Raw genomic sequence first — 23,139 nt, 5'->3', positions numbered from 1 at the left:
GAAGACCGGCTTCGTCCTCATCCCTACTACGTGATGTTTGCTGGATGAGTGGTGACCGACTATCAATCGATCAGCTATCCTGGCGGGGATAGCTAATCGATTGATAGTTGATTAGTAGTCGACCGGTGAGGGCGGGAGATCAAATTCAATTAAAAAAAAAAACATAATTAAAGGAACTTGAATTTATAAACTCTGAATAAGAATTTATCGTCCTACAATTATAATATTTGATTGCCATCTTGCAACCTTATTGTAAATCTGTGCATAGAATAAAAAAAATATTAATCGGGATGGAAAAATAGGGGTTGATCGTATAAGAGTGAAAATTGAAAGTAATATGATTTTTTTTATTTTAAGTCATGACAAAACAAAATAAAAAACTTGCCAAAAAAAATTAAAGTTTATAATTAACAAATAAAAAATAGGGGTTGATCATAGAGGGATGAAAAATTGAGAGTAACATCAGATTTTTTATTTTAATTCATGACAAAATAAAAATAAAAATGAAAATCTTGCCAAAAAAAATAAAGTTTATAATTAACAAATAAAAAATAGGGGTTGATCATAGAGGGGTGAAAATTTCAGAGTAATATGAATTTTTTTATTCTACGTCATGACAAAATAAAAACAAAATTCTCGCAAAAAATTTTAAAGTTTTTAATTATCAATTAAAAAATAAAGGTTGATCGTAGAGGGGTGAAAATTTAGGGTTGTATGCATTTTTGTATGTTGTATCATAAAAAAATAGAATTTAAAAATTTTGTCTAAAAAATAAAATAAAAAATTTAGGGGTGGACTACCCCTAACATTTAGGGGGATGAAAAATAGATGTTGGCCGATTCTCATAGATACCGGATAAGCACAAAAAATTTCATCAAAATCGGTCAAGCCGTTTCGGAGGAGTATGGCAACGAAAACTGTGACACGAGAATTTTATATATTAGATTACAGTGACGATAAGAAACAGGAGATTAAATCGCAAAATTAATTTTAATTGTGTGATTAAAAAAATCTTTAGTGTTTTTTTCTAAACTTGATTTTTGTATTTCATTGCCTGCAGAATAAATAACGGCTGCCGCATTTATAAAACACAAGACGTATTTTTAATTGAGATTTCAGCATTGTTTAAAACATCGTCAGTCTATTCGTCTTAGCTTCGAAGCGGCAAACTGTTTGCCTCCACAGTCAACGTACACGTTGGCCCAGCAATCCCGACACGCGCCAGCGGTCATGGCACTGACCCTGCGTGTTACATACTGCTGCACAATGTATCGAACGCATCTTTCGTATCACATTGAAATAATCGGATTATAATATCGATGATTATCCCTTCAAAAATACCCTTTACTGTTAAACGTTTTTTAGTTTACTAATGGTAGGGACCTCTTGTGAGTCCGCGCGGCTAGGTATCACCGCCCTGCCTATTTCTGCCGTGAAGCAGTAATCCGTTTCGGTTTGAAGGGCGGGACAGCCGTTGTAATTATACTGAGACCTTAGGACTTATGTCTCAAGGTGGGTGGCGCATTTACGTTGTAGACGTCTATGGGTTCCAGTAACCACTTTACACCAGGTGGGCTGTGAGCTCGTCCACCCATCTAAGCAATAAAAAATAAAATAAAAAGCAAGTCTGTCTATTAAACTACTCGGTTGCAAAGTCCTGTTTGAGTACAAAATCATTCTCGTGGCACTCAATGATCAAAAAAATGTAACAAATCAGCGAGGTGCGGTTTTTCAATTATGACTCCCATTGCAACTACATCTGTCAAGCTACTTAAATGTATTTTGTTTGCAAAAATAGTCTCCTCCCCTAAAAAATGTTTCATTTATTTTTGAAAATTTTAAATACTAACTTGGTAAGCTCCCCAAGGTTTAGGATTTCTTTCGAAATTATTAGTAAAAATACTTTAAAGAACGCCTACAGTTATTTGTTCCCGTTTTGAAGGGTGGAACATGAATTTAAATGTAATAAATACAATCGATACTACGTCTTCAAGTGAACAGTACTTACATTCTGATGTCCGTGAGATCCGGCGACTATTTTATACCAGAAAGACCTGAGTTCGTCTATATACCTAAAGCGTTGAATAATATTTAATTTTCCTTTTACTACCATAATTACCGCTACCCTCTTTGAAAAACAAAATTGAAGTCATGCTAAGCAATTGTTTCATTCATGGTCATTTTAAGAAATGATAACATTATTTTAATTCATCTATATATATAAAAGTGAATTGCTGTTCGTTAGTCTCGCTAAAACTCGAGAACAGCTGGACCGATTTGGCTAATTTTGGTCTTGAATTATTTGTGGAAGTCCAGAAAAGGTTTAAAAGGTAGATAAATGAATGAAAATGCTCGGAATTAAATAAAAATAACAATTTTGGTTTTCCTTTGATGTGTCCTCCGTCGGACGGATTGCTTTTGTTTCTTTTAAGTTTATTTATACAAAAGTTTAGATATTTTATTTATCGATAGAGACACTACGAAGTCTGCCGGGTCAGCTAGTTTTAATATAAAATATCGCCCATAGTTGCGGTCATACCATTGCCATGAAATATTGCATGTCTCGCAATATGTATTTTTAGCGTGCATCAACTAAGATGTGATGTCGCGTATCATTGACTCGCATTGAACCGTGGCATAATTTGTGCCGTTGCTTTGCGGTTTAATAGTGGTAGAGGTACTGTAGACTGACCACGTACTGTGAGACCTATCTCTCTGACCACGGGGTACTTTAACAACTTCGTTTCGAAATGCGTAATGAATAATGTAACAGAATACTTGACTTTTTTTCCATTTTACAGCTACTTTTTTAAATTAACATATTAATTAAAATGTTTCGCTGTACGCGTAATTCTAATGTACTGTTTTTTTTTTTTTTGTAATAAAGTGATAAGGTGTATATTTTTGGTTATTATTATGATCGTGATAAATGCTTTGAAAAAACTCGGAGTAAGCAAAAGGATTTTTTGTTAATTACATGTATTTCAGCGATTTGGTCCGATGATGATCTTGTTCCCAGTTAAATTGGTACTTTGGTTCACTTCGACTATTAATTTGCACTAATAGATTACGAGCTACACTGTAAAAGGCTTGGTTATAATCGTGCGGGATTCTGTTAAGTAAAATTTATTGAATAATTTCAAGGATAAAGTTAGTAGTTTGTCCCAGCGGTAAAGACTTCCACATAATGTCTAGTGGTTGATTGCGCCATCTACATTTATGTCCACGGATTATGTTAAAATACCAACCAAACGGTAAGCCGTAGTGCCTTGTCAACTGAGCTAATGAAATATACAATTTATTTGCTCTGCAAAGTTCATACTTAATAATACATACAATACATAATTATACATTATTAAAATACATACTGATGTGTGATATTATGTGATATAATGTCACCGACAATTCAGAGAATAAAACTAATGAAAGCTTAATTTTTTTTAAAATGTGCATTTTCATATAAGATTCAAGTTTGAGACGAAAGTTTCATTCATCGCGTAAACAAAGTATGGAATATTTTTCTTAGAAAACGTTTTCTTTGATTACACATCCGAAATCGTTTTAATTTCTAGCTAGTGGTGTGTTGCAGTCTCATTTTTAACGATTAAACATAAAAGTTAGCGAGGATTTCTTTGATTGTAGAATTGAATTAACCTATTCAACATTTGGCATTTATATTTTGTCCTCTTTAACAAGCCCGGTTTACCAAGTTTTTTGTAAAAAAAGAATTTGTAGTACATAATAAAATATAAATATACGTAAAAGATTTTAGTGTTGAATTATTTTATTGTATTGCACGATGTATAGTCTTTAATCATTAACCACCTAAAGCAGTACAGTTGTGCAACAATTATTTTACTTTTATTACCTAATACGAAAAAAGCTAATGAAAGTTTCGCGGTAGGCAGTGGCTTGGCTCTGCTCCTGGCATTGCTGAAGTCCATGGGCGGCGGTAACCACTCACGATCAGGTGGGCCGTATGCTCGTCTGCCTACAAGGGCAATAAAAAAAAGTAACCTAATATAGATTTATCAAAAAGCATTAGGTATAATATAATATACATATTTCTACATCAAACGTACTTTTTGTGTAATTTCCCCACATAAAAATATCCACTTCCAATGATACCTTAACGAAGAGACGATCCCTAGGGTCTGTCGTTGCCTAAAATGATTAGTCTGTTTCAAGCCAATATCATGCGAATCCACCCGGGAAATGTTATTTATCACAATAAAGCTTTCCCAATATGAAGTGTACTACATGTACGAGTATATAATTATGATAAACGTAATTTATTAGAACGGTCTCCAAATATATTTTGGGTATTCTGGTTGTAATATAAAGTCTGTTAGTGCTACAAAACAGTCCTTGGCTACAATTTGAAAGATGGCATTTGTCGCACGCTATTTATTGATTTTATTGCATAGCCGTTAAGTGGTTATGTGGTTACTGGAGCCCGTGGACATCTAATAATAATAAATAAATAATAATAAATAAATATTTATTAACAATCACGCCACGTTAACTGGTCCCGTGATAAGTTCGTATAGAACTTGTGTTACAGGAACCAGATAACGGAAATAAATGTAAGATTTTTATTATACACATACATATATTTAATATACATCCATAACTCTGGAAAAGACATTTATATTTATCATACAAATATCTTCCCTTGGCGGGATTCGAACCCGCGACCCCCTTGTGTAGTAACCATGTCACTTACCACTACACCAGACGGCCGGTAGCCATTGAAATAATAGTTTTATTTATTTGTTTAAACTAATTAAAATTGCTTCTAATCCAATTTTACTAAGGAACTAGTATCAAATTAACCAGCCGCTAAAATTACAAACACAAATTATTTTATATTAATATTTATCCATATAAAATCATCCATACATACATCTTTATCGAATAGCTTCAATTAGTAAGCCATTAATGGTTTGCCTTCGCAATGTTTGATAGAAATTAATTTATTTTTCAGGCGTGTATTGATGACAACTTGGATATGGTGGAGTTCTTAGTAACTCATGGTGCGGATGTAAACCGCGGCGACAACGAAGGCTGGACTCCACTGCACGCTACTGCTTCTTGTGGCTTCATCAGTATAGCAAGGTAACTACTAATTACGATTTATTCGGTATCGTCTCTGAAGTAATACGAAAAAGAAAAATATCGTCATTTTTCTTTGTGATAGATAAAAAGCCTGCGGTAGAAATAGAAAACAGATCGCTTATATTAGATTTAAATCAAAACAAGGAGAGTATAGCGGTGGCACATGGGTTGAATGTCATCATAAACTTTTATTGCTAACAAAGGTAGCTAAGCTTACGGTCCGTATAATCGTAAACAGTTAGCATCTCTCGTGGATTTTGTGCTGATTCGGGTCTCTACCAAACCGCTATCTACATGTAGTTTAGGATTTTTTTTGTTAACTCCATAGTTTGATGGAAATTTCAAAAGCGACCCTTGATAACGGATGAGTGCAATGATTCCGGTTAATGTTCTGACTCTTTGTTAAAGTAGTCGCATATTTATTTAGAACAAACCATAAACATCACAGCGGGAATTAGTCTCTTTCTGTAGATTCAAAGGGGTGTTTTTTTTCTCTGGTAGATATATGAACTCACGATCCTTCTGTGGATACCGAAACCCATGGACAAAAACGCAAATGCTTCACGGCAGAAACAAATAGGGAAGTTGTACCTAACAATGCGGGCTTACAAGACACCCAACCATCAGTAATTACGCAAATCATAAGTTTTGCGGGTTTGATTTACTTTTATAAAACAGTGCTATTCCTTCACAGTGGAAGTTATTCGTGAACATTTCTTAAGTGCGTATTTCATTAATTTTTTTTACCTACTTGCGGATTTTGAATACCAGCACAGTCGCATCTCTCGATACAAATTCATATCATTTAGGCCACGATAACCTCGATTAATTGTCAGACTAAGATTAGAATATAACGACCCTAGAAGTAGTAGAAACTAGCTGCTGTTAGGTTCAGCTGAGAGCTGCCAATAAGACTATGTTCTGAAAAGGTATCAGACATAATTTGTTGTGTAGAAAACTTTAAAATATTAGTATCTGACTTGCTTGAGTTTATTGTATCTGCTGAAATTTTTCGATATCGTACGTACCTTGTTCGAAAAATTGCTACGGGAATTGTAAGAAGACTAGTGCTGTCGCCTACTTGCAGGACAATGCATTTACTCCTGTGAACATGTGACTCCATAACAAACCGGTCATTATTCGCGGTGAATGCGCGAATGCCCTGTGCTTCGTGAATTATACAGGTTGTACTTTAACCGGTCCTAAAAACGAAGACAGACAATATTGTTAGTGATAACTGATCTATACTAATATTATAAAGAGGAAAGATTTGTTTGTTTGTTTGTTTCGAATAGGCTCCGAAACTACTGGACCGATTTGAAAAATTCTTTTTCCGTTAGAAGCCGACATTGTCCCTGATGAACATAGGCTACTTTTTTTTATTTTATTTTTTTGTTTCATGTGTGTTTTAATGTTTCCGAAGCGAAGCGAGGGCGGGTCGCTAGTATCATATATAATAACTAAAATTACATTAGTCATTTTATATTTTCCTAATGTTTGTACATTGCACCCAATGTAACTCAATTAAGTGAACGGACCCCAGATTCTGAGCCCTCACTGGAATCCAGGGTGTGGCTTTCAGCTGTCCTCGCGTTATAGAGCGCTTACACCAAAAAAGTAGACTCAAAACAAGTAAGCATTTATATAGCATACGACAAGTTTTTAAACTTTGTTTAGTTAAAAAATAAAGTTTTCAGTTTACTTTACTCCATTCGTTTATTTACATTCTGTATGGATAAAGTAAAATTATTCTTTAGATTTACTCTTTAGATTTTTTTCATCTTGTTGAGCTTTCTAGACTGATTTGGAATTTTCCGACCGAAATCTTTCACCAAATTCAAGAGTTCTGCTTGAGTATTCGCGTTAATGTATCAAGGACTTTAAAACATGAGTTCTAGGATAGGTGATTTAGAATATTTTGTAAGTTTGAATGGTTTTGTGCTTTTATTTTATAGCGCTGTTGACGATATTCCGTTGTTTCCCTTGATTTACTTTTATTTTAATTATTTATACGAGTACTGTGAATTTTAGATAAAACGGTGCTGACATAAGCGGTTATCGATAAAAGGCCTAAAATAAATAAATAGATAAAAATCCCGATACCGAAATAATAATTTTATTACTTTGTCCTAATATCCGCAACAGAATGAAATGATCGGGAAAAAAATGTTTTTTTTATTTCCTTATAGGCAGACGAGCATACATACAGCCCACCTGATGGTGAGTGGTTATCGTCGCTCATGGACGTCAGTAATGCCAGGGGCAGAGCCAAGCCGTTGCCTACCGTTTAATACTCTCCACAAGCCTCGTTTGAAGAAGGACATTCATAAACAAACATGTTCACATTCACAATATTATTGTGAGTTGACATGAAATTTTCATGTTTGTTCGGATACGCACAACTATCGTAACTCTGAGCCAATACGAATAATTAAAGTGTACACGTTGACGCATCCCGATAGGGCACCTGATCCGTTCAATGTACACAAACTGTGACTCAGTCTGACCCACTGACGGCGTTTCTATGAACAACGATATTCATTGTATTAAAATCATTGTTGGTATTGTGTACTTACGAATCAGTTTGTAAACAAAAATGATTTAATAATAATTTTCATCAACACCTACAGAGCATCTACCGATTTAAATACCTACCGGTTGGAATGAAAAAAGGGTCAAGGCTGTAAAGGAAAAAAACAGTCCCAATTTTCACGCAGCGAAAACTTTCCCTTATTTCAGCATTAACCGTATTTAACACTGTTTTGTATCAAAACACGCCAAAATATGGTGTCTTTAAAGACTCTTTTAATTTAATAATCTTTTCTTTATTCACAGTTTGACTTTTCGTATAATAATTGTTAAATTTATTTAGCGCTATTATTTTACTTTGGCTCATCCTAGATCTAGACATAATGCAAATATGCCCGAAAAACAATTTTCTTAGAAACATGTATATACAAAACCGTGGTAGAGAGATTATGAGAATCAAACCTTGACGTATCTATCTAGCGTGGTTAACTAAAATACACGAGTCGTAGCCGTGTATGCCGACTGGCACTTCCAAATGCTTCGAGTCCATCAGAGACCAAAGTTCCAGACTTGGATCAGCGGCTGTTTTAGTTTATAAGTAACTTAAAAAAATGTGCCTACTAAACTACTTTTCTTAAGTTTAAAAGTGAATTATTATCAATGAATAAATTAATATTTCATACGTAACTACATTGGAACACGTAATATGTAATTTTTAGTATACATTAATAATAATTATAATCGAATAAATTGTCTAAATGCTACGTCCTTCAAAAACGAATTAAATATCTCTTAAATAATAATTAATAGTCTTAATATATTTTCAGGTATCTCCTTGAGAGCGGTGCGGACGTGGCCGCGGTCAACTATGATGGCGAGTTGCCTGTTGATATCGCCGAAAGCGATGCAATGGCTGACTTGCTACAGAAAGTAATTGACGAGAAAGGTAAATTATATATAATTTTGTTTTGAATATTCAAGCAATTGTGCATGGGTGCAAAATATCATTTTTTGGACATTGCTCCCGGCGAGGAAATGGCTCCATAGAGCGCCTTGTCGTTCAGGTTAAAGTAGAAAGCACTAAAGCCCGCTGAGTTTCTCGCCGGTTCTTCTCAGCGGGTCGCGATTCCGATCCGGTAGTAGATTAATTCGCGAAGCAATTGCTCTTGAGTTCTTAGGTCTCCATTGGAGGCGCTCGGGCAGTTGTTAGCAAATTCCACCCCTCCTGGCTGAGCATTTGTTCGCCCATCTGTCCTGGTGAAACTGGAAAGGCCTTTGGGCCACCAGTAATCCTTCAATAATAAGAAAGCACCAAACCGCATGGAAGGTTGCCCATGTGATGGACCGACCAAGTGACGACATCACTTGGTCGGTCCTATCCGGTCGATCTACGGTTCAGTAACGCATAGAGGACAAAGATTCGTAATTATTTTAACATGTATGCAGATTGTACCAATTAAACGTTTGAATACAGCGCCATCTATTAGATACTTATCCAACCTGGACACTTAAGCATCATGTCGATATGTTAGCTTACACCACCATCTCTTAGAAACTAACTCAGATCTCATATATAACAATGGCCATTTGTTATTTAATACACAAATAAATTGAAAAACTGAAAATATTGTTATCATGAATTGAGATCTAACTGTTGGGTTGAACGAAGTTGGCCCAAACTGCACATAAAATGCAAATTTCACTTCAATCGGTTCATTAGTTCATAAGTATATCGCGGAAAACAACGAGGGTTAAACATTTTATACCAACACAGATATAATTAAACCTTTTATAACACTCATGAAGCCATGTCTTGCGATTTTGTTTCCCTTGTGCACTCTCACAAGTACTAAACGCTCAATACACTAGTGGAACACAAATTATCAAATACAAGAATACATACGTTATCACCCTTCAAGTACTCAAATACTCGAATAAAAGTCAAACATTTGATTAATATGGAAAAAATATTTGTAGGAAAATAAATTATAACTTACGGCCGTTTTCAATAACGTATCTGAGTTTTCGGATAGATAGCTATCTCCGAATATCAGCAAGAGCGTATCTATCCTTAGTTTGCGTTTCACAATCACGGATAAGTGCTATCTCTCTTTAACCAACAGTAGATAGCTTCTTCCCTCCGATTTATCCGAGCCTCTTGATACGTTTCGTTCTACTACAAATACGAAACAACATCAGGATCAAGACTTATTTTATTTTATTCTAAATTATAACTATAATTTAACCAGCATATTGTAGACTATCATAAACACATTTGTTTATAACAAAAAGTAATAAAAACATATGTAGATTTTTTTAAATTGGACGTATTGCTATTTTTATCCTAGTCGAAATTATGAAACGAAACGTTTTGACAGTCCGTTTGCCAATAAGCAGTGATCAGATTCTTTTGTTTGTTTTTCTATTGTTTACCTACTATATTAGATGATGACTTACCTCCAAAACGCTTTAAAACTTTCGTTTATAATTCTAAGTGTGTTTATAATTAAAGAGCTACAGTGAAATAAAATGAATTCTGTAAGTATCTATGAACTACATTGATAATAATAATTTTACTTTGAAAACTTTGAGTTCAAGTTTAGAAAATATATATTTTTCAGTCAAGAAAGGCAGCACCCATGACAAAAGATGAGACGATGATTCTAGCAGAACTTGTGGCGGCGAAAAAACATTTCAATAATAAGCCAACAAATGCCACAAACAATAAATTGAAGGAGCAGGCTTGGCAAACCCTTGTAAATGATTTTAATTCGTCGATTCGTCGTTTCCCACGAACTCCATCGCAGCTTCGACTAAAATGGGAAAACTTAAAGAACGCTACGGCAACCTAAGAAACAACCTTAGTAAGGTTAGTATAATTAGTTGATTGTTTGTCTCTAATAACACATTGATAAACATGATTTTTTCTTCAGGTTGCCGTAGTATTTGAAATAATTATGCTCTTTGTTACAGGCTGGAGGTGGTAAGGATTGCAGATGAAATTTTGGATAAAGCATGCACATTGTTGTAGGTCACATATAATATTTTTAACACTTTTACAGCCAAGCGGAAACAAGATGGAAGAAAAGAAATGCAAGGCTAGCATAGGGACAATTAGCAGAATATCTAATAGTAAAAAAGAGACTTGACTTGGAAAATAAAGAAAAGGGTAGCAAAAGTTAAGTTAGATTTAGATAATTTAAAAAATTAAAAATTACTTAAAATGAATATTAAATTTCATAAATTAAGTAGGCAATAATAATTTTATGTTAGATAGTTTTTTAAGTATATGTACAAATTCTAAATTAAATATCTTGCATGTACTAACTACCATGTAATTATCATTTTGGAAAATAAAAAATAGTCAAATTATCTTTGGAGTTTATTTTATAAATTATCTTTGGAAGCAATTATTTATAAGTACATAGTTGTATTTCAGATGTAAGTTTTGAAAAATTGTTATGAACAATTATATTATTTTCCTGTAATGTATCTGCGACTGAAATTTCTGATTCTAATTCTTCTAAATTCATACTTCTGACGATATTATGCAGCATGGCAGCTATAATAACAGCTTGCATATTTTCTAGTTTTAATCTACTTTTCAATGATATACAGGGAGTCTTCTTTTACAAACACCAATGCATCTGAAAATTATACATTATTCGCTTAAATTATTTTACAATACAGTATAACAAGCTCTTAACTAAAAAAAAAGATTACCTCTCTATAGTATTTCTTGTTTTAATATGTGATTCATTTTAAATCGTTCCGATTGAGTATGTGGGTTAATTAATCACGTTAAAAGATAGGGTTGTGGGGATAGCCTCTATCGGCAAGCAAATAGCAATTTACAAGTCCACCTTGTTATCAATGTTCTCTTGATATGTAAATAATTTATTATAATAGTGTCATATTAAATTCATATAAACACCTAAATATATAATATAAATAAATAAAAATATAATAATAATATATAATAATAATAATATAAATAAGGTAATATAAATAAGAAATACCTTTTCAATCGGAATGGTTAATTATAGTTGTATCATGAGTAGACCCAGGCCATCAAGCAACAACATTTTGAAACATCAATGATGCATTGCACACAAATTACACATTCAAAATACTCTTTTTCTATTTCTAAATTCCTCTCCTATATTTGAATCTGTAACACAAATATAAAATGTAGAGGTATTAGTGTGTAATAAGAATGAAGGTAAATAGCCTACCAGGTTATTGTATTAGTATATGAATGTCATTTAGGGCACCATGGGAATCCAGCAATATTATAGAATTCCTGTTGAGTGTGATTTTGTAACACAACAAAAATTAGGTATAATTTTGCTATTGCTATAAACAAATATAAGTTGTAATAACGAGTACTTTTATGGTTAAAATTTATCTTACCTTTTTGACGTTACACTCAAATATGGTCTCATTAAATTAATCAATTCATTCACAACACCTTTGCTCAGAAATCTATAGTCAAATTCGTAATTATTGATCTTCGCCATGTAATTCAGACGATCTTTATTTTCCTAACCATATGATATCGGCCTCACTATCACTATCTGCATCACAATCCATTATCATTTGAAATAATTCCATATCACTATCATCACTGCTACAATATGCCAATATGAAGAGAAACAATTATTAAATTATAGCGATTTACTTTCGAAAGATAAACATGTAACCGGCCGATTTTGACAGATAAGCGAATGCCCATACTAGAGATAGCGCCGCCTACCGGAGAGTTACTTAAAAGTCATATTGAAACGGAAGTAAGCACGATTTGTATGAGCGTTCTATCTTTAGCAGGTTATCCGTCCTCCCGACGATGGATAGATAAATCCGATAGGAACTGCTGCCCGTCGATAGGTTATTGGAACGTAAGTAAGGACAAAAATATAGATTTGTCTATCTTTAGTAACCGAAACTAGGGATAGATAGGTTATTGAAAACGGCCGTAAGTGCCTTTCGCTGTTTTGTTTTCTTTAATTGCCCGCAGACACGCATGCTTTGTCCGGTTTATTCATTTTATTATATAAAAAAACGTCAGGAAAAAATCTTAATCGAAAATCTAAAAGGTTGTAGTAGAAGAGTATTTAAAATAATTAATACTAAGCCAGTAAAAACTTAAAGAAACTTAATAAAAATGGCTTGAGACCTCTCAGGAATTGTTTAAGATGCTCCAGTCATCTCAAGTTTTGAAGTGAAACTTCTTTAGAATCGTTGTGATTTCAAACTCGATGAAACGAAAAAATAAGTCCATAGAGACAGTTTAATACAGCGCCATCTATGAGAGTTTTTAATACTAACGCGTGTATGAACCTCTTGAAGTGAATTTTAATTTAGGATTATACGTGAAGTTAAAATATCAATTCACAGAGGGCGCTACCTCATACCTAAAAGATGATTTACAATTATTTACTAATGACAAAATTTTACATATACTTCATTTAGGATAGTTGTATTTTAATTTTTGAAGGTTTAACTTCTACCACGTGTGAATTGCAGACATGTATTTTTTTATTCTTGGATCGCTCATCACAGGAGCAGGGCTCACCCAGACTAGTTAGAGCCATTAAATTCATCGACAGTGCCACAGACAGGCTTTGAGTTTTTGTAGTTTTTTTTGACGTGAGCTTTTTAAATATCATATGACCGTAGATCCCTGTTTTGTAAAAGATCACATGATCATTTCGTTATATTAATGTTTATTGAGTCTTGACTACTGCCCCACGAGCTTGGGGTTCGATTTCAGTCTTTATTAAAAATATGTGACATTCGCAATTTGGCTTTGTATATTCTCGTGACGCATGCTTATAGATACCCTTAAACTGGCTAAGAATTCTAGATCGGGATCTTATCATATAGCTTATTTATTTATTGCAGGCGTTGATTGTGAGAAGTCAAGGAATGCAGAAGTTGATACGCTGATGAGTGACGCCAGAGAATGGGCATTGCACGGCTACGTTGAAGTCCGAGACTTGAAAACGGGAGGCACGCCGCTTCATGTTGCCGCTGCCAAAGGATATATCGACGTAAATATAAAATTGAATAATAAAAAATAAAAAAATATTTTTACTGCCTAGGACAGTCAGGAATTGCGCAAGATAATACGGGAGAAAGTTGTTAGAGGAGGCCACGACCCTCAGCACTGAGGATTATCGATGCAAGGAGCAGGAGTAGGCAGACGAGCATACGGCCCACCTTATGGTGAGCGGTTACCGTCGCCCGTGGACTTCAGCAATGCCAGGGGCAAAGCCAAGCCGCTGCCTACCAGTTAATACTCTCCACAAGCCTCTTTTGAAGAAGGCCATGTCATAGCGCTCGGGAAACATCGTGGAGGGGAGGGAAATTACACCAAGCGCGATTAACACCTCACCTTCATTCGTTTTTATTTATTTATTTTTAATTTATTGCATCTTTGAGTGGACTAGCTCACGGCCGCGGTCGATTTTTAAGTGCAGTCTATTTAAACATTGTCACGAAATGTAGGCAAGTGGTGCTCGTATAGTGACACAAAAGAAATATGTAATTTTTGGCGATTTCGTAAAATTTACATACATACTTTTTTATTTTATTGCTTACCTGCACCTGATGTTAAGTGGTTACCGAAGCATTTACAACGTAAATGCCCACCTTGAGATATGAGTTCTGGAATCTCAGTATAGTACAACGTCTGCCCTACCCTTCAAACCTTCGTTTAACTAAGGTCGAAGTTCAAATGGTATCCATGACTCCTTCGCGACAGGAATTGGCATCACGCGATTCGCGATTCTTCTTGGTCTTGATTTATTTCCGTCTTGGGTCAGTCCGATAGTTCGTTGTATAGTTTCACCTGTTGTCTCTACAATGTATTTACGCAGGCATGTTCTAATAAATAAAAAAATTATATTGTATTTTCATCGGTCCTTATTAAGTACATATACCAAATTTCGAGTTAATCCGACGTTTTGAAGGGCTTCAAAATCATGTTCAAAGATGCCGTTACAAACATACATACATACGTCTGAAGCCAATAAAAGCGTATTAATAAAGTATTTGTTTTTCGTATATGCAGGTGGCCAAAACTCTACTGGAGGATTGTAATGCGGATCCTGACTGCGTTGACTACGAGGGCTGGACGCCGTTGCACGCGGCCGCATTGTGGGGACAAAAGGAGGCGGCAGCATTACTACTCAAATTCGGAGCTGATCCACATCTCAAAAACTACTCGGTTAGATTAAAAAAAATATATTAAATTTTGCTACAATTAATTGGTTAGTACGAAAAACTTGATGTTCATTTGTTTATTTTCAATTAAATAACATTTTTAACTCTGTTGGCGTTATCTGTGGGTTAACTATAATGTCGGTATAGATATATACATAAGACAAGTTACAGGTTAGCGTTCTTTTCGGCTGTCTGGGATAAATATATTTAAATGTCTTCCATAGCATACAATGACTGCAGTCTAGATTTTACGTAAAAAAATAATGAAATGAAATAAATACATTTAAATTCTTAAAATAATAAAAAAAGCAATTTTGAGGTCTTGTTTTTCTAAATCTTTATTAAATATTTTAATGCTTTGAACTCATCTCCAATTTCCTTTTTTGGTTTAAGTTATCAAGAAAATACCCAAAATCTTGGATATTTAGCAAAGTTTTGTACACAAAGCGTCTCAGACTTGCATTTTGTTTTCTCATCCACCGTTTCCAAAGCTAAAGATTTTCTAATGTCTGGAACAGTGAAAACGCTCTCTTTAAACCCGCCTTCAGACAGCTAAAGAAATTCGGGACTCTGAGATCTAATATGATTCTCATTTGAAAATAGTAGTAACATTACGAATGCCATCACCCGTCTTGAGATTTGAAGCCTTTAATAATACAGTGTAATAAAACCGAAACCGCTTTACGACAGGAATAGGCCGGATTGTCGCGTCTGGGCTAGTACTAATGTACAACCATTTTCTTGTTCTTTTCAGGGACAGACCTGCTTAGATCTGGTGGATCCGAGCATCTCGTCATGGCTGGAGGAGGCAGCCCTGAAGGCTCCCCGTCGCGTAAACAACAACAAACGAAAACTCAGCCCTCCGAGGCACGAAGTCAAAAGAATCGACATCGAAATCAAGGGACAAGCAGAGAAAATTGTCAACGGTGAGCATTCATCGTACAAAGCGTATATCAATTTGGTTGGTCATAAACATTGTAAATGGCATATTATGTGATCGTTGTGTATTAGATATACATCAATAACATCTAGTTTAATTGATTATTTATTAGATTAATTAATTTAAACATGTAAAATAACCTCTCTTTTAACAGTTGGATGGATCAATATCGACGCTTGAAAGGCAAACGTGGCTAAGCGACAATAACTGCTTTGTACATAAATGATAGGCAATAACCATATTGGATGCGCAAAAAATATATATTTTTAGGTCTATTAAAATCATTTCAATCCTACAGCTAGATTCGTTAAAATAAAATTTCTTTCAGGTATTTCAATTTTAAATTAGTGTACTGTAAAGTTCACGCATTGTCGCTTAGTCACGTTTGCCTTTCAAGCGTCGATATGTTTAGTGGTATAAGTTAATGGATGCTTTTAATTTGATTGATGAGTACCGATAAGACGCATGCTAATTTTGCACGGTGACTTAATGTACTCGTACCGCTAACTACGTTCATTTTCTATTCATTATTTTGAAGAACTTACATGATGATTTTGATATTAAACACTTTTTGTTTGTTTTGAATTTAATTTAGAAGCTATGATGAAATAAAATAGTAATTATTAAAATTATCGTGTAAGATCTTTGATTCGATGACTAAAATTTAATATTTTATCACGTTATAGGCAACGATTTGTATATATATATAATTATATATTTATTAACTAATTTGATACGCGATTCCGACCTATAATAGATACTATGTTGTGATACTTTTTTAAAAAGCGAATTAAGAATAAGTTGGCGTATAGTTTAAAAATTCCCTAAAATTGACAATTTTCTGTTGTACATTTAGTATGGATGAAGCAGAAATATACAACAATTAAATTTGGCAAATAAATTAGTCAATTAATAAGTGTCTTTATTTTATTGAAGTCATTTAATGTTCGGAATCTCGGATCGGATCGTTGCTTTCCGGTGCGTTATGACCTCGAGCGTTCTCCCTTACATTTAAGACCTTACCTATATTGATTATATTTTTCGAAAACTAAGATTGCGTGTTATAAAAAAAAACCGTATAGATTTGCAAATATAAATTATTGCATAATGATATGATTTAAAGTTCTTGGTAGCACAGAGTCCAATCTTCAAAACGCAGAGTGCAGGCAGTTACGAAATAATATACCTACTAACACACTTTTATATATTATTATTAGTTACGTCGATGTTTTAGAATATATTATCGAAATCACAGTTTTCTTATTTTTTATTGTACTTAACGAAGTGTCAGACATTTCTTCACTTCTTCTTATTATGACAACTCTTGTCACTTCTTTCTATGTATATGTTTTTGATAAGGAGTTTCTATATCCATTAACTCCAACACTTTCCCTAAACATTTACATAGTACACAGTCCTAGTGCCTGGCGTAGAACTGCATATGACGTACGAGGTAGTGATTTGGTAAGGATGTCTGCGACTTGATCCTTTGTTCCGATCCGTACAACGTTGCAGATACCCTCAGTTACCAATTCTCTGACGTAGAAATGTCTGAGCCGGATATGCTTCGTTCTCTTGTGAAACTCGGGGTTGTGAGCAAGACGAACAGCAGCTTCATTGTCCACATGCAGAACCGGTACGTCCGCAATTGTAGTCAATGCCTGGTATAGTCTAGCAAGCCACATTAGTTCTCTGCCAGCTTCACTAGCTGCCACAATTTCGGCTTCTGTAGTGGAGATAGCGACCGATGTTTGTAGCTGACTGATCCATGAAACTGTGCCTCCAGAATAGCGACAGATCACTCCCGTTGTGGAACGTCCGGTTTCTGGATCACCTCCGTGGTCGGCGTCGCTAAATCCTTCTAGGATTCCAGGTTTGAGACCAGCTTTATATGAGATCCCATGCGAAAAGGTACCTTTGATGTAGCGCAAGATACGTTTTACCTTGAGCCAATCTGTCTTTACAGGTTTCTCCAACTTTCTTGAGACAACTCCGATGGCATAAGCAATGTCAGGGCGAGTACCAACCATTAAGTATGCCAGAGCACCGACAGCTTCTCTATATGGGAAACAGGAAGCTTCCGTTTCTTCTTTCCCTTCTTGAATAGCCTCTCTCTCAATCGGTGTGGAAACGGGATTACAGTCACTCATTTGAAAGCGGTCTAATACCTTTTTCGCGTATGCCTCTTGGTTGATGAAGATGGAGCCATCCTTTCCTCGATGGATTTGAAGACCAAGATAATATGTCGCTGGTTTCGTCGTTATGCGCAGTCTCTTCTTCAAATCTTCTAAGAAAGCGTTAGCCGTGTCTTCATCAGTGGCAGCTACTAATCCGTCATCGACGTACAACGTGATCAGTAGTTTCTTCCCGTTAATTTCTCTTGAATATAAGCAGCAATCAGCTTCGGACTGTTTGAAGTTCATATCCAATAGGATCTCTTGAAAGCACGAGTTCCAGCACCTTGGTGCTTGTTTAAGTCCGTACAGGCTACGGTTAAGCTTGAAAACGGTAGACGTTCCTTCCGTGAGGTTACACCCTTCTGGCGGTTGAACGTATATTTCTTCCTCGAGCTTTCCGTTCAGAAAGGCTGTGCAAACGTCGAATTGGACCAGATGTAAGTTTTCATGCGCGCTAACACTGAGTAGTGCTCGTACAGTAGTCAGGCGTGCGACAGGACTGAAGGTCTGGTCATAGTCTACTCCTTTCCTTTGTCTGTACCCTTTTACGACAAGTCGAGCCTTGTATTTGTCGATCGTGCCATCTGGATTTCGTTTGATCCGTAAAACCCATTTGCAGGGAAGTGCTTTTCGTCCTTTTGGCAATGCACACGGCGTCCAAACGTTCAGGTCTTCGAAGGATTTCAATTCGCTACCCATTGCCCTTTGCCATTCTTCGCGATCGTCCCTTTTCATAGCGTCTGCGAAATTATTTGGGAATGTTTCAGTGATACAGACGTAATCTCTTAGTCTCTCAGGACGTCGAATCAGTGAGCGATCTCTAAGATTATAGCCGGTTGGCGGTGGTTCAGCATCATAAAATAATTCTTCTGGAACTGTCGTTTCGTCTTCCTGGTCATGGTCTTCGTAGAGGACTTGATCCGATTCTTCTCCCTCGAGAACATGATCATGGTCGTTGGAGTTTGTTTCGGTAGTTGTATCTCCCTCGTGAACGTGTGTTTGCTCTGGAATTGCAACTTCTCTTTCTGAGTTCGTGTTTGGCGTTATGGTAATCGGATATTCTCTTGTCTCAACTTCTGTTTTAGGAATTTCACTATTACAGATGGGAAGAGGTTTCTCATCGAAGATTACGTCACGAGAGCGGACGAGCGTCGAGTGTTTTCCGTCTGTGACCCAGATACGGTAGCAATCTTCGTCGTACCCGATAAGTCGACCTTTTATCGCCTTTTTGTCGAGTTTTCTACGCTTCTGCTTTGGAATATGGACATATGCGATTGAGCCTATTATTCGGAGATGTTTAATAATAGGTTTCTTTCCATACCAAAGTTCATGCGGAGATTTATCTGAACTTGTGGGACCTGTTCTGTTCAGTATGTATGCGGCGGTATTAATGAGCTCTGCCCATAGCACTTGCGGTAATGGCTCATGAGCGTACATCATTGATCTTGCTGTCTCAACTAGGGTTCTGTTCTCCCTTTCGCTTACTCCGTTTTGTTCAGGTGTATACGGGGTGACGAGTCGCTGTGCTATTCCATGTGTGTCTAAAACATTTTTTATGGACGCGTTGTCAAATTCACCGCCGTTGTCACTTAGAAGGCATTTTATGGTGTGTCCGACTGTTTTAGTTTGAGCGATCATCAAAACTAACTTGTCTTTGACCTCGGACTTCTTGCGTATGAAGTACACCATACGGTAGCCAGTAAAGTCGTCTTTGAACAGAACGTAGTACTTATAGTTTGAGAAGCTAGGTTGAAACGGTCCGCAAACGTCGGTGTGTACGATTTCTCCGGGCGCGGTAGCTCGGGTTCTTGTACCGAATTTGAGTCGATGCGCCTTTCCAAAGATGCAGCCTTCACAGGTCTCTTTATCCATCGGCAGGATTAGACCTAGTTCCCGTTGGATCGTCGCTCTTACGTGTCTTTTATTTTGGTGAGCGAGTCTCTCGTGGTACAGTTGCATCGTTGCTGTAGTTGCAAAGACTTCGGGTGGTTTTTCTGGTAGTACGGGTTTTACTTCCAGTCGATATAAGCCACCTTGTTTTTGTCTCTTCCCTATTAAGCATACTTTCCCGTTGACAATGACGTTGCATTCAGTTGTCCTGGATGAAAAGGTGCTATTCGGGACTCGATCGTGAAGTGCGAGTACGGAGAAGAGGTTCTTGCTTATGGCCGGAACGTACCAGACGTCTTGCAGGCTGATGTCGATTTGTTTCCCGTTAACATATCCTCTGAGCTGTACTGTTCCTTTGCCTTTGGCACGGACTTCATTACCAGCGGCCGTTGTAACAGTGTAGTTCTCATTGAAATGTTCGTAGGTTTGGAAAATATCAGCTCTGTTGGTGACGTGGCTTGTTGCACCATTATCTATGTACCAGTTCTCGTTGTCCCGTGAAACTGTGAAGATTTCGTTATCTTCTAAAGACATGAGTAACAAATTAGCGGTCTTTGAAGTAGAAGGCGTTGCTGTCTGGGTCGGATTTAGGCTCTTAGGAGGTCTACCGTCACGGATCCATTTTTGACAGTTGCGTACTCTGTGGCCAATACCTAGGCAGTAGTTGAATTTAAGCTTCTTGTCCTTCTTCTTTTCCGTATTCGAAACCAGGGCTTCCGAATGATGCGAAGGTACGTTGTTACCTTGCAGTGCCCTTTCAAATGCGCAGAGATGACTAGTTAGGTTTTCTACAGTACGGTTGGATTTGGGCAGTAGGAGCCAACTACTTCTGAAGCTGAAGTATGAATCATCAAGCGTGTCCAGTATCTTACAAACAAGTAGCAGTTCGGGTAGCTCTTGGTTACTGTCCTTCTTGAGTTCTTGATTCAGTTCAGTCCAGATGTTCTTTAATTTTGACATGTGAGTGGCTATGTCGTCTGCTTGATCCCTCTTAAAGCTGAAGAAACTCATACACAGGTTGTAGGTTTTGTCCGCATTTGTTCCGTCGAACAGCCTGTGGAGCTCTAACCAGACATCACGTACTTTAGTGAACCGCATAACTTTTCGAAGTGTGTCTTCTTGCATATTGGTGGTAAGTATTAGGATAGCGCTGGCATCAGCTTTATCAAAATTATCTTTTTGTTGTTGATAAGCCGCCAATTCAGCATCGCCGCATCCGGTAGGTGGACGAGTAGGCTCCTGGAACGATCCTTCAACTACTTCTAGGGCCGACGGTACGGTGCGTAGTAAGCATAAGGCTTTGTATTTCCAGGTGTCCCAATTTTTTCCATCTAGGAGGCCGATCTGAAGCTTTCCTGTGATACCTTCCATTTTCGTAGTGCGGGTCCGTAACCTGATATAATTTAAAGTTCTTGGTAGCACAGAGTCCAATCTTCAAAACGCAGAGTGCAGGCAGTTACGAAATAATATACCTACTAACACACTTTTATATATTATTATTAGTTACGTCGATGTTTTAGAATATATTATCGAAATCACAGTTTTCTTATTTTTATTGTACTTAACGAAGTGTCAGACATTTCTTCACTTCTTCTTATTATGACAACTCTTGTCACTTCTTTCTATGTATATGTTTTTGATAAGGAGTTTCTATATCCATTAACTCCAACACATAAATGTTTAAGATGAAAAATATTCTAAAATACTTACTATGATTGATTTTTTGGAAACGATATTTCTTTTATGGGGGTCCAAACAAACGCTCGGGGTGAGTAACGTGCCTTTAAAACATCATTTAGCGTCTTAACGTTCATCATTCGACATTAACCGGTGTACAGACAAACCGCCGCCGCCCGAGATCATGGCTAAGAAGGCCGAGAAGCCACCAAAGGGCCGGGCTCCGTCCCCCGAAAGCACAGAGATGGCGGATCAACAGGCACAGAACGATGAGGCGCCCTCGTGGCGTAGATCTGCCTCGTTTAGGAACAGGCAACAAGACTCAGCCAGTGAGTTTAACATTCATTATTAACCGCAGACGCTAACGTTTTCTATGCTGCTCTGTATATCGGACTAAACCGTCTTTTGGGAATGATACGTCGGGTCAGTCGTAAACGCGTTTCAATAACTTCGAGTACATTCAACGAATGATCTGTCAATTAAATATTACATGGTAGGTATCATCAGCCTGCCTATTTCTGCCGTGAAGCAGTAATTAGTTTCGGTTTGAAGGATCGGGCATATCTCAAGCTGGGTGGCGGCATTTACGTTGTAGATGTCTATGGGCTTCGGTAACCACTTAAGATCAAGTGGGCCGTGAGCTTGTCCATCTATCTAAGCAAAAAAATGTGTAATTTTACGGAGCTTTTCATAGCCAAAAATTACAGGTTTCTTGTGTGTCACTATCCGAGCACCACTTGCCTAAATTTCGTGACAATGTTTGAATAGTCTGCACTTATAAATCTATCCTTGTCACTCTTAGCCCAGAGCAGTCATGCAGATGTGAGGTTCTCTCTTAAGGATTCTGTGAGTGTGAAAACGTAAACTTTAAATATGCAGAAATCCATCTTGCACGTGTTCTCGAGTTAAATAATCTTGCGTTTTTTTCTTCTTCAATAAATTCAATATTCACATCTAAATAGTTGTCAAAACGAAATTAAAAAGGAAGCGTATTATAATTTAATGACTTCAAATTATAAGTTTTGTAAAGGGCCGTTTTGTTTAAGGCAAACAAACATATTAAATGTAATTTTTAATTTACAGAAGAAAACAAACCGGCCGTGAACAATGTCGACGACACGATACTGAGGAGGACGCACAGCTTCGAAAACGACAAGACGTAAGTCGAACGTTGCTTTTCGTTTAAATATCATACGTTCGAAGGGTATAATAAAAACCATTTTTCATTGGCACGAAATTATGATAACGAAATCATTATGTACAAAGATTCACTCTTTGTTATCGTTTTGTTTTTTATGTATGCATAAGTCATTAAAATAGGGTTGTTTTATAGTTATTGGAGATTGCTATCATTTACATTGAAAAAAAATTAAAAAAATTAACTATTTTTTTGTTCGTCTGTATTCTTAATTAATCTTATGACTTTTGCATACATTCACTGTTGGCACTTAAACGTATATAACGTACACAGTGTTTGAACATATCCAATGTGCTTTTTGATGGTTAACATTTCATTCGCGTTGCTGTCAATGTTGTATATTATTATGCTTGGAAAGTACAAATGTTCTTGACACAACCTGT

The 23,139-nt window shown here is 36.3% G+C and overlaps 1 protein-coding gene and 2 long non-coding RNA genes across 23 annotated transcripts in view; 2 read left to right on the top strand and 1 right to left on the bottom strand.

Annotated features, from left to right (window-relative positions):
* Mbs (Myosin binding subunit) overlaps positions 1-23,139 on the top strand; it is a 93,622-nt gene that overhangs the window by 22,037 nt on the left and 48,446 nt on the right. For 18 of the 21 annotated variants that reach the window (XM_089727391.1, XM_089727382.1, XM_089727387.1 and 15 more), the window contains exons 2-8: positions 4,988-5,118; positions 8,475-8,593; positions 13,552-13,700; positions 14,723-14,878; positions 15,629-15,800; positions 21,720-21,887; positions 22,642-22,717. In XM_089727391.1, the coding sequence (XP_089583517.1) occupies positions 4,988-5,118; positions 8,475-8,593; positions 13,552-13,700; positions 14,723-14,878; positions 15,629-15,800; positions 21,720-21,887; positions 22,642-22,717 (971 nt within the window). The remainder of the gene's footprint in view (positions 1-4,987; positions 5,119-8,474; positions 8,594-13,551; positions 13,701-14,722; positions 14,879-15,628; positions 15,801-21,719; positions 21,888-22,641; positions 22,718-23,139) is intronic. The other 3 variants (XM_028179794.2, XM_028179788.2, XM_089727414.1) reach the window with 1 other exon arrangement.
* On the top strand, positions 9,631-11,019 carry LOC149503456 (uncharacterized). The gene is made up of 3 exons (XR_016323103.1): positions 9,631-10,185; positions 10,269-10,516; positions 10,621-11,019. It is a non-coding gene; the product is annotated as an uncharacterized LOC149503456 (long non-coding RNA).
* On the bottom strand, positions 11,017-12,606 carry LOC149503455 (uncharacterized). The gene is made up of 3 exons (XR_016323102.1): positions 12,061-12,606; positions 11,667-11,818; positions 11,017-11,294 (listed from the first exon to the last, which is right to left on the bottom strand). It is a non-coding gene; the product is annotated as an uncharacterized LOC149503455 (long non-coding RNA).

The sequence above is a fragment of the Bombyx mandarina genome, chromosome 01, assembly GCF_030267445.1.
Source record: "Bombyx mandarina strain Sakado chromosome 01, ASM3026744v2".
Lineage (NCBI taxonomy): Eukaryota > Metazoa > Arthropoda > Insecta > Lepidoptera > Bombycidae > Bombyx > Bombyx mandarina.
This window is presented reverse-complemented; position numbering and strand designations above follow the sequence as displayed.